Source organism: Falco punctatus (assembly GCF_963210335.1).
Source record: "Falco punctatus genome assembly, chromosome: 6".
In the NCBI taxonomy this organism is placed as follows: domain Eukaryota; kingdom Metazoa; phylum Chordata; class Aves; order Falconiformes; family Falconidae; genus Falco; species Falco punctatus.
In genome coordinates this window covers 85,118,906-85,131,476 of record NC_137585.1, presented here as the reverse complement: position 1 = coordinate 85,131,476, position 12,571 = coordinate 85,118,906, and the positions used below count along the sequence as shown (strand labels likewise).

At 41.9% G+C, this 12,571-nt stretch overlaps 1 protein-coding gene across 4 annotated transcripts in view; it reads right to left on the bottom strand.

Annotated features, from left to right (window-relative positions):
- Positions 1 to 12,571, bottom strand: part of PLXNB2 (plexin B2) — a 267,859-nt gene that overhangs the window by 66,546 nt on the left and 188,742 nt on the right. For all 4 annotated transcript variants that reach the window (XM_080393894.1, XM_080393896.1, XM_080393895.1 and 1 more), the window contains 4 exons: positions 10,247 to 10,369; positions 6,397 to 6,497; positions 4,087 to 4,213; positions 2,170 to 2,320 (listed from right to left, as the gene is read on the bottom strand). In XM_080393894.1, coding sequence (XP_080250020.1) covers positions 2,170 to 2,320; positions 4,087 to 4,213; positions 6,397 to 6,497; positions 10,247 to 10,369 — 502 coding nt within the window. The remainder of the gene's footprint in view (positions 1 to 2,169; positions 2,321 to 4,086; positions 4,214 to 6,396; positions 6,498 to 10,246; positions 10,370 to 12,571) is intronic.

Sequence of the window (12,571 nt, the reverse complement as noted above, 5' to 3'; positions counted from 1 at the left end):
ATACTGTTGACGCTCCAGATCTCATGACCTGTTAAGACTTTATATCTATAAGCTCTGTTTTGTCTTTTTAAGCTTTACAAAATTTTCAGCACGTGGCTGTCAGAAGAAAAGCTGAGATGAGATAAAGAGAAGAAGCAAAATCACAGAATAGCTTAGTTTTATGGAAGTGTTTCTCAGTGGTGCTATCATCATGCTAGAATTTTAAAAAGTCTAGAAGAACAAGGAAAACTGAGAAAGGAGATAATTGAATACAGATGAAAACTGGCATGAGAACAGTCATTTTAAATAAAACATTTTCTTAAATATGAATATGTCTGCACGTAAAATTACTTCTTTCATTCGTGGATTAAAACTGTCATCATCATGTGAATTAAAGCAAGTGATCATTGTGGTTAATGCCTAACGGGGCCTGCAAAGCTAAGTTACCACAGGCACTTGTGATCTTCAGTTCACTGTACATGGTTTCTCCACAAATGTACTTCTCATCTGGATTATTACTGAACTAAGAATGGAAAATTTATCATCAGAAACTGGTGCTTTCCTCAGCAAAGCTGTTTGAAATACCTTTTGCAGAAATCATTGAGCCCTTGTGACAAGCTGTTTCACAAGATATTGAGCAATTTCAAACTCTGCTTTCCTTCAACAGGTTCTTGGAAGACCATCAGCTTCTTGGCCGGAAGTCACCTTTGCTTGCACTGGGTCCCCTTGAATATTTCAGACCGGTAGGAACGCCAGGGGATTTCCTAACAACAGGACTGCAAAAAAGCATCCTTTCTCTCTAGATAGGTCCTAGTCCCTTTGGAACCAACCACAACTGAAGTAACCCAGACTTTTCCAAACTCAATAGGATTACTTAACAGTAAGTGGATGGCTCAGGACTTTTTTGTCACATGCTGCCAGGAACCACTGCCTGTGTTCATAACCATCTGCCTTCTTCTGAAGTGTCTGCCAAGCTTCTGAGCATATTTATATTACTTTTGGCCACCCTTTCAGATGGGTCCCTGTTCAACGAACTCAGAGAGATGTATTATTTCTAGGTGACTTGGTTACTCTAATGCCATCCCTAACAGGCTTCTAGTTGCATATTTTATGCTAGAAGATATCAAGATGTCATGTTTATCAACGTGGTTGCTTTATGTCCTGCTTTACAAAATGCTTAGGGAATGTGATTTGGCCTTAAATAACAGAGTGCTGCTTTAACGATTAGCATAATCTGATACTGTGAAACACCCCAGCTAGTTTAAGAGTGAGATTTTACCTTCATTACTTTTCCTGCAAATAAAACTAGATTTTAACCAGTTTCAGTCTTAAGAAAATTGAAACTTATCTTAAAAAGTACTTCTAAGTATTGCTTTGAGAGTTCATGGCTGTTGTTATACATATAAAAGGGATATCCTCACAGGTACCCCTGCAAGCTCCAAGACCACTTGTTTTTTTGGGTTTTTCTTTTTGTTTTTTTTAAACTTGATACATAATAAACAGTGCTGTGTTAACAGTTTTATTCCATGTGTTTATGCATCATGATGTATGAACTTAAAGAACTGTCTAGGAAATAGCACAAGAATTATGGTTGGCAACAGACCTTAAGCGTATAATCAGTGGTTCAGAACAATGATACAGCCTTTAATTATACGATCACATCTTTTTCCACTGGTCTTACTTTTGCAGAAGCTGGAGGGCACATAGAAGAGGCCAGAAGGCTTTATGAGAGAAAGGACAGCCTTTGACATGGACCAGAAAACAAGTCACTGAACTACAGCTGACTAGGGCAAAACTAAGACATCAAGAGAAAAACTTCGTATCTTCCACAACTCAAGAATGATAAGGGTAAGATTAGAGTAGCTGGGTTTTGTTTGTTTGGAACACAGAATAGCACCACTCTGGCTCTGTGCATACACCTCTGCCAATCTCCTGTTTCAGGTTCCTGGTAGAAACACTGTGAATGCTACAGCTTGTAAATATAGCAATGGGAAAAGTTTGAACAAATCTTTTTTTTTTTTTTTTAATTTTTCAATGGACAGTTCAGCAACAGACTATCTGGGGAAGGGGACTGGAAGAGGAAAAAATCACCTGTATGCAGCTCATATGAGAGCACCACATTAGAACCAGCAGGCTACATTCTTTCCTTTTATTATACATAGATATATAAATAAAGTAATACTTCTTTACCTTGATATTTTGGTGTTGGAGGAATTATATCGGGTGGATCACAGACAATAACCCCTTCTTTTACTTGAGCGTAATGGGTTGTTTCACCAAATGTACACAAAACCTGGTCGCTCTGAGTCAAAGTTGGCAATGGACTTACAGTCAGTTCCACCTAGAAACAAAATTTAAAAAAAGGTAAAATATTTGAAAGAAATTAACCAAGACCCAGTAGGATTTATTGTCAGAGAATGTCAACTGCTCTTCTTTTTTGGTCAGTGGTGATATTTTGGCTAGTATCACAGCAGATGGTTCTCCTTTTCATTTTTTCTTTCTTCCCATCTGTTAATCTTTTTTTCTTGTACCTCTACTAGTTTTTCCAGGCTGGGTCTATGTTGAATTAGACTGGTACAAAACCCTCTTGTCCTGTCAATGCATTAGATCAGAACAAAAATGTCTGTACAGACACACCCAAAGCCTTTTATTCTTGTCCTCAGCATCCAGTTTAGCAACAGTAAACACAGTAGTTAACACTGAAATCCTGACAAACTTAATTAAAATTACATTAACCTTAGGTGTTACTAGTGCATAATGAAACCAAGGCTGGATGGGCTGGAAAAGCTGGAGTTTGAAAGGGCTGACAGAAAAATTGGCTTCCTCAAGACTCAATGTACATTCAATAAACCCACTGAGATCTATCTTTACTGCTGAAAAAGGATTCCTGAGTGATGGTGAGGTCTTAACGTCCTTGAGAAAATTACCAATACAGAATGTATGTGTGAAACTAAAAGCAAAATGAAATGGGAAAACTTAGCAAGGAAAGTATGAATTTTGGATTAAATTAATGGATTTCTTGCAATTTTGGATGCTGTCTATTTAATGCTTCAGATGTGTTAATTATACAGGTTAACTTTTTCCATTTTGCATTGCCAGTAGAAATAACAATCATCCCTTTCTCATTGAAACTGTTCCACTGTTATGAGCTGCAACATTTTCTGGTGAGTAAAGGAATCGTGAGGAAACAGTGGCATTAGTGATGTTGCAGGCAGCATGTAAACGCTCATTTGAAGTTGAGTCTGGTTTTGGGTTTTAGGTGTTTTGGCCTCAGATGCTCATATGAGACACCAGAGACTTGTCAACACAAGTTGACAAGATCTGAGCTACGAGAAGGTATGGATTTTAAGTGGACTAGTTACACTCTAGTCATGTTTTCATTCAACATAAAAATGTCTTTAATATAATGCTGTTTACAACATTTAGGAATGGAATTACAGTGACTTGAATGAAAGTCCCTTCATTTCTGATTAAGAGGGCTTAAAAGCCATTTTACTGATTTTACTTGCTGAGCACCCCCAGGAAGCCCTCAGTCTGCACTGGCATGCTTCATCTGGAGTTCAAGCAAGTTATGACACCCTGACCCTGGTCACACCCTGAACACTCAGTTTTGTGGCCACAGAGTCATTTTGCATGCTGAATTTACCTTCCTCATGTACCCAGACAGACTTTGCTGTGTAGGCAAAACTACCACTGATTTTAAAGCAACAGCTTATAGCTTCACTGCTTACTTAAGTTTATGCTCAAGTAAGCTGAAAGGGCAGCATGAAATCTCCCCTATCAATTACTTTTTATGGGTTATACAACATTGTGCAAGACTTCAATAATATTCAGATAAGTGTAAGTGCTTTATCATCCATACTAGTGCATCATTTTGGTTTACACAGAAGGTCAAAAAGAGCATTTCTTCGAAGAAAACATGAACTACCAGCCTGCAAAAACAGCAGGCAAGAAAGAGCATTGTGAGATATGCCAGAGACTGAGATATCCAAAACATGATCCTATTCTTAGTCTCCTCTGTGCATAAAGAAATGCAAATATTAAGCTTCCTGGTAGTCACATCAATGTGCTTCAAGAACATGTAGGGAAAGCATTTTCTTGCCATACCTTAGCAGGGGCTCTGCGACTCATATTTAGAGGGTCTGCACTAATGATAGTCATGCATGTGCCGCTTGGACTCCACAGCCAGTGGTTCTCCTTATCGGCTGTTCCACAGTCTGCCTTCTTTGTGCACCTGACAAAACAGGAACAAAACCCAAAGCAAAGCAATATTATAGCTGGACTCTGCTTTCTCTGAACTACGCAACAATTTCAGGATTAGAGCCTAAAATTACAACACAAGATGACTGGGAATTTGCTTTTATAATGACTATTCAGGTTGCTATTAGAGAATTTTTAATAGAATACATGATGGAATAAGTATTTATGGTTTAAGATATCAAAAGCAAGTGGGGAAACACGCCCATACTATTTTGAACACCACATTGGATTAGACAACCCAATTCCGTACAGAGGCAGTAATATTTAGCGCAGGAGCCATCAGGCAATGGAGCCATTGTCTGATCATCTGAAACCAGGCTGATTAATCTTCATTGTAATATACAACAAAGTCCTGAATGAGTGGGCACAGTTTGTTTTTTCTGCAAGTCCAGTGGCAGACACCTATGTGTTGCCAGTAATAAGACACCCCTCTTGTGAGAGCAAAATGCAACAGAGAATTATTGCTGGGGACACCGGGCTTGTGGAAAGCTCCTGTGAAGCTGTAGCACTAGGAATGTTACTTTTGTAGTGAATGTTTTCATTCATTTCACTCCTGTAAGTACTTTAAGACCTCTCTCTGCCAGGGCACTGTTACTGCTACGGGAAGACAACCAGTGGTTGTGCAGCCTCACCGAAACCCCTGAGAGCTTTTCCCAGCTCAAGTACAGGAAGGACAGAAAGAAGAGCAGTGCAGAAGCTGTGTATGTGGCTACAAAAGCTTGCTGAAGTGTGTGTGTGGGGACAGTCTCATGCATATTCCTTCCACTCTGTGCAAAGTTTAGGAGAAAATGCAGTGGGATCTCTGGCTGCTGTAGCAGAAGACTATTAACTCATCAGGGGCTTTACACAGTGCAGTTACTGCACAGTTCTGTTAAAACTGCCCTTAAATATATAATTTACATACAGAGTCTACATTCATATAGCATATCCCTAAACACACTATTAAGTGCTGTGTGTGACCATGAGACGGAACTTGCTGCAGATAAGAAAAGCATTAGAAATTAAACACTTTTTTTTCTCCCCATTGGAAATAAATACTAGCAAATGCAAAAAATCCCATTTGCCTGTTCTCAGAGGCCATTAATATTTTGAGATATTGAGGTCAATGATCATATCAGAAACCTGAAGGGAAATCTAGGGAAAATTGCCTTTTGTACGACATATGACACAGCTTTCAACTCCCAGCAGCCCAGGAGGAGTTTGAGGTGTATATTCCAAATCCTCAGGTTCCATCCACAGCAAACAGGCTGGACGAGTTACAGCGTATTACATAAACCTGCAAGTGCTGCGTAAGTTTCTCTGCAGTGCTCCATATTATGCTACACATCAGGCTGATAGGTAACTTAATGTGATAGTTCACATTTTCAGACAGGAAGCTAGAAGCCTGAAATTCATCTGCATACTATAATTAAATAGCCCCTTTGTTCCAACAGCAAGTACTTAGAATCACTAATTCCCAACACCCATGCCAAGGGGTTAATTAACTTAGTAGTCAAAAAGAGAGCTGCAGGACCACTCTTCCCTCATGCCACTCCAATCAATGCAGAGTGCAAAGAAGAGACATACCAGAGCTGTTCAGTGCTGTCCTAGTTTACATGTGTTTGAATATTAATTCAGTTAACCTCTGCAGATAGTTAACCAAATGCCACTTTCTGCTCTCCTACAGTTAGGTAAGGGTTCTATGTAGCTCCATGTCTTGATAGATGATGTTTATATAAAACATCATTTGAGCTATATACTTAAGAAATTAACAGGTTTTTCTTTCATGTTCTTTTTTACACTTTTCTGCTGTACTTAAAATATATGCTGCATTTTCTGGATTTTAAATAGGGAGCACTCATAATTTCTGGGAAAACATTTTACTCTACAGTTCAGAGAGTGATAGAACATGCAGTCAGAAGATGTATACTGATTTTCAGTAGCAGCACAGAAGTATGTATTTTCCCAAACTAATCAAAACTGCAGAAGTCAATGGGGACTTATTTGTGTGCACACAAGATTGATATCAATGTCTGTGTGATAAGATTAAATCACTATCAGGAGCATAAGGCCGAGTACAAAGAGCTGGGATCACTATGCCAAGCAGAAGCCCACAGCACGTGTCGAAATTTACACTATTCCACTGCCTGCACCTGAGAAAACACCAGCAGCACTCACCTGCCTTCTCTCACACACCAGCCACAGTACGGATCCCTTGCTTGAGCACACTTCTCACAGTCTGAATATTTGTGGCAGTCCTGCACAGGTAGCCGATGCACCTGGAGAACCAAAAGTAAGGCAAACCATAACGAATCTGAAGAAAACACAAGGAGACACCAACATTTGTGGACAGGGTTGTACAGACTTGACTCTGTATTACTGCGACCAGAACTCAGCTTGATTTTAAGGAAATACATACAAAACCAGAGCCTGGTTATTTCCCCCTTAATAAAGTCCAAATTCACACACTTTTCCTGCTTTTTTTCACTCCAATATTCTCTAATCTTTCTTTAAAGTAACATAGGACATTGTTATAATCAAGAATCATAAGCAAGTCTTACAAAAATCGAGCTTTTCAGTTCCTCCAGTTATGCTACGTCTGGAAATCTGCGTTACAGAAATTGCGTCAACAATGCTCTGTTTTCAAGAAATAGCTGCTGTAGGATGGATACTTTCAAAAGGCTAGATCCCCTCATATCACTGCATGAAGATGAAATTGTTTGGAAATGCAACCATCAGTGACACTTTTAGCCAGAAAAGGCATTTCAGAAAGTCGGCAAGTATGAGACAGCCAGGGTGCTTCGGGTTACTGCACTTCTCCATGCGTAACTCTCCACCATGCAATACATTAATGAAATAAAATGGAAATAATTATGACAGGAATCAGCAGTGAAAAAAGCATCGTCACTTCTCATGTCTCTGTCTCCCAGTAAATATACAGCCTCTGGTTTTGATTTCCTTTGGTGCCGAGAATAAACAATTTTGTCTTTCTTTAATGCTCAGAAAAAGGAGCCAGCACACAACCATCTCTTTCAGTTACGCTGCTGAAATGGTGCAAGAGGAGAATGGGATATATATCTTTCAGTCGATGACTGTGTTTTACTTTTAAAGAGAGCAAGAACTCTAGCAAAAGTAACATTGAGATGTGAGCTTTCTTTTTTCTACCTTATAATCTCAATTAAAACGACTGGCAATTACAAAGCTACTTTGAAAGTCTGAACTTGGCTTTTTCTTTCACATTCAGAGAGTTCAGTCTGACTCAGTTAAGGAAAACGTCAATATTGGGTAGTGCTCTTGCATTCATTAATACAGAGGCTTACCTTTTCTCCCTTCTCTTGTTCCAAAGATTCTTGCCTAACTGGAGATGGGCTACTAGCACTCTGTTTCACCAAGTGGTACCCATGAGTAATTTAATATCCAGTGAATGGCTTTTTTATGACAAAGTATTTATTTCATAATTTGGGCAGGCAGAAACAAGCCCTAGAGATTGCTGTCTCTGCAAGTTTTATGTAAACTTAACAGATTATTTTTTTTAAAAAAAGCAGCTCCATTTACAGCCAGCTTCAAAATGCAGAGAAACTAATTTTAGAGATTTTCTAATTGGCACTCTTAATCAAAGAGAGTGGTAGAAGCTAAAACAAGCACATAAGCTAGTGATCATGGTAGGTGACTGCTACAGGCTTCTGCTTTCCTCCCAGTATGGTACGTACCATAAGGAATTTGGGATCCTACCAGTGTTGTTCACTTGTAATGAACCAGTGTGAGCACAGCAGGGGTGCTATGCTCCTTTCCAAGCCCCCCAAGAAGCTGCAAGGGGCTTCTCCTGGTCTCTGCCCAAGCTCTGGGAGACGAATGGGGAGGAGGGAGCCGACTTTTGAAAGCATTTGCTCAAAAAACCACCCACTGCTATTGATACAGCAGCAGAAACTGGGAGGAAAAGACGGAGAAGTGAAACAGGAAAGCAAGGGCTTATTTCTCACTATGGCTCTTACCCCCTGTATTGTTCTTCCCTGTAGTTCTCTCAGACTGATTTCTTTTTAAAGGCTGCTTGAAGTTATCACCCACCACATCATCACTTTCACTTTGCTCAAACGCTTACAGAGCCCAAGCAGTTCATTTCCAAATGCTGAGGCAGGCTGCATCTGCCAGGTAGCTTAGTAGTAAGTATGCCTGTCAGTACAGCTAGCCTGCCCTTTATTGTTTACCTTATTTTAAATAACTCTAAACCGCTTTAACTCCCAGGGCAGGTTTCTGATAACTCTATTCCCACAACTCCTAGCTGTGCTTAACCCAGAAGTGCATGTTTCAGTATTCATTCTCCCCTCGCTTACGTCGCTTCCTTTCCCCCAGCTCCCAAAGCCTCCACTCTCCTCTCTATCTGCTTCTAAAGTGGGTGCGGCTGCTCATTGTAATTAACTCCTGGAGATGACAGTAATGTAATGCCATTACAGAGCTCCCAACTGTAGTTATTCATATTTAAGCTGAACAGGTTTTGTAAAAGAAAACTATTATTCACATTATTCAGAAACTACAGTGTCTATGAGAGCTACTTGGAAAAAAAATTAAATTGAAATCTTTTCTTTGGAAGAAATTGGCAGCTTTCTGAATTCAAACACTTTGTAGAGATGCAATTATATTTCTCTGAAAAAATTTTCTGTGGCCTTTCTAAATTCTACCAGTTCAAGAAGAGTGTCACCAGAAAGCTTATCTTCCTTCAAGGTTGCTGCCATCTCTTACACTGTTCAGCAGCTCATGCCACAGCCTGGCTGGGACCTCATGGGCTTTTAAGCAATGTGCCAGCTTGTCAAATGGGGTGCCAGGCCACCCAGGCTTTTGTGGACAACATTGAAGGTTGGAGTTCTGTTCAAAATCTGAACAGAAGCCAAATGAGAAAAGTATCAACTACTCAAAAAAAACCCACCAAACCCGAGGAAACCTCTCTCACACAGCCATATTAAATGCTTTATCAGTCGTTTATCTGGCACTTTTTCCAATGTGGCTTCTAGCCTGAAAACCTTCAGCTAGAATATAACATTCCCGTGGCAGGAATTCATATTAATCCTTTTACAAAACAGAGAACATTCTTCTACTGTTTTCCCCAAATACCCTCCTTTCACAGCCCCCCATTCTCCCTGTGTTACTGCTGCCACAGCGTTTCCCACGTCCCATTCCGTGTCACTGTCAGAGCTGGAGATAGTTGCAGCCTGTCACCCATCCTGTCCTGGAGAGCTGCTGAACCATGCGTCTGAGGCTGGCAGCTCCAGCCACCACAAAAAGAAGTGTCAGAAGAGGGTTACAGCTGGAGGTGAAGGAGAAATCTGGTACCCCTCTCATCTCCTACTTGCTTTTTTTTTCTTCCTTTCTTTACAAAAATCCATTGTGCCTCATCAGTACAGAGAAGGGGAACCTAGAAAAGACTGGCTGTGCCTTTTGTAGCAAAGTCCACCAAACCTTTCCTGCTGCACTTGCTCAGTTATAGCAGCAGCTTGAAAAAAAGTGTTTTCCAAAGTCGTAATGCTCTGCATTGCTTCTTAGTTTTTGACAGCAAGACCCATGAAAACTCCTGGTGGTTTTACAGATGTTTAAATGCTATTATGTCAGGCCCCAGCATCCCAAATCCTGAAGTATTCTTGAAAAGGACTGATGGCAGCTGAAGCATCCACTGGCACTCCATAGACACCACGACACTAAGTGCTAGGGCTGCCTGACCCTGCAGCATGCTGGTGCCAAACATCTGAACTTCTCCCTTCTCACACACCCCAGAAGAGAGCTTCAGAGGTGAACTCACTTCCCATTTCCAATTACTAAGAATCACAGATATTAAGAATCACGGATGTAAGTTCTCCAAGTCATAACAATCTAGTCCATGAGCTTAGACTTGAGAAAGTTCTTCATACACACAGAGCAGGGGGAGCCCCACCAAACAGGGCAATTTCCAGGAACAACTGGGAAATTTACAAATTACAAAGCTACAGTTGCAGAGAAAGTGAAAGCAGACCTGGTCCTTAATGCAAGCAGGACACATTACCTTGTCTGTAGTCATCACATACAGATTTTCTTGGGTTTGGTCAAGGACCAGGTCGTTCTTTATGGGTTTGTTTAGCTCAATAGTAAGAGAGCTGTACTCAGTTGCAGTGGATGACAGAAACACCTGTTTCATGGAAGAAAGAAAGGTGATTAATTTTCCTTTTCTTCCCCAAATATCATTGTATCTGGCTACTGCTGTAAAAGACAATAAAAAGTGTTTTTATAAATACATTAACAACAAAAGGAGGGCTAAAGAGACCCTCCATCTGTGGTTTACTGCATGTTGGGGGAAACACAGTGACAAAGGATGAGGAAAAGGCTGAGGTACTTAATGCCTTCTTTGCCTCAGTCTTTAATAGCAAGACCAGTTGTCCTCTGGGTACCCAGCCCCCTGAGCTGGTGAACAGGGATGAGGAGCAGAATGAAACCCTCCTAATCCACGGGGAAATGGTTAAAGACCTGCTACACCACTTAGACACACACAAGTCTATGGGCCCATAAGGGACCCACCCAAGCGTACTGAGGGAGCTCACGGATGCATTCCCCAGGCTACTTTCAATCATTTATCAGCGGTCATGGCTAACCAGGGAGGTCCCAGGAGCGGTTAGCAAATGTGACGCCCATCTACGAGAAGGGCCAGCAGGAGGATCCAGGGAAGAACAGGCCTGTCAGCCTGACCTTGGTGCTGGGGAAGTTTATGGAGCCAATCACCCTGAGTGCCATCACGTGGCATGTACAGGACAACCAGCCGATGAGGCCCAGTCAGCAGGGGTTCACGAAAGGCGGCCCTCCTTACTGAACCTCATCTCCTTCTAGGACAAGGTGACCCACTCGGTGGATGAGGGAAAGGCAGTGGATGTTGTCTACCTGGACTCTAGTAAAGTCTTTGACACCATTTCCCACAGCATTCTCCTGGAGAAACTGGCCGTTATGGCTTGAAGAGGCATGTCCTCCCCTGGGTGAAAAACTGGCTGGCTGGCCGAGCCCGGAGAGTGGTGGTGAATGGAGTTACATCTGGCTGGTGGCCGGTCACAAGTGCCGTTCCCCAGGGCTCAGTGCTGGGGCCAGCCCTGTTTAATGCCTTTATCAAGGATCTGGATGAGGGGACCGAGGGCACCCTCAGTAAGTTTGCAGATGACACCAAGCTGGGCAGGGGCGTGTTGATGTGCTTGAGGGCAGGCAGGCTCTGCAGAGGGGTCTGGGCAGGCTGGGCCGATGGGCTGAGGCCAATTGTATGAGGCTCAACAAGGCTCAGTGCCGGGTCCTGCCCTTGGGTCACACCAGCCCCACGCAGCGCTACAGGCTGGGGCAGAGTGGCTGGAAAAAGGGAAAGGTGGCCTAGTGGAAAAGGTCCTGGAGGTGCTGGTTGACAGCCAGCTGAACATGAGCCAGCAGTGTGCCCAGGTGGCCAAGGCAGCCAACAGCATCCGGGCTTGTATCAGAAACAGCGTGGCCAGCAGGACCAGGGAAGTGATTGTCCCCCTGTACTGGGCACTGGTGAGGCTGCTCCTCGAATACTGTGTTCAGTTCTGGGCCTGTCAGTACAAGGAAGACGTTAAAGTGCTGCAGCGTGTCCAGAGAAGGGCGGCGAAGCTGGTCAGGGGTACAGACAGCAAGTCTTATAAGGAGCAGCTGAGGGAACTGGGGTTGTTTACCCTTGAAAAATGGGACTCGGGGGGACCTTACTACTCTGTACTGATACCTGAAAGGAGGCTGTAGCAAGGTGAGTGTCAGTTTCTTTTGCCAGGTAAGAAGCAATGAGACGAGAGGAAACAGCCTCAGGTTGTGCCAGGGGAAGTTTAGGTTGGATATTAGAAAAATTTTTTCACTGAAAGGGTTCTCAAGCATTGGAACAGGCTGCCCAGGGAAGTGATTGGGTCACCATCCCTGGAGGTATTTAAATGACATATAGATGTGGCACTTGGGTTCATCCTTTGGTGGGACTGGGTAGTGTGAAGTTAATGGTTCGACTCAATGGTCTTAAGGGTGTTTTCCAACCTAAGTGATTCTATGATTCTATGGTTAATGAAAATCCTGTGTTTACTCAAATTCACAAATTCACATTAGCGAAAACATTTCAGTTTGAAGTACATTGCATCAAAAGCAGAAAGCAAAGCATAAAAATCATGAAAAGAAACTGCTCACTGCTTACAACAGCTATTATTTATATCTTTTTTGTAAATAATGGTTTATTTTAGCACTGTAAAATTTAAATCCTCATTTTGGAGCCTTTCCACTTGAAGGTATTCAAATTTATTGTCTTCCCTTATGGTAACCAACAGTTTTAGCTTCCAATTTCAAACCATGTAGTGGCACATGGCCATCA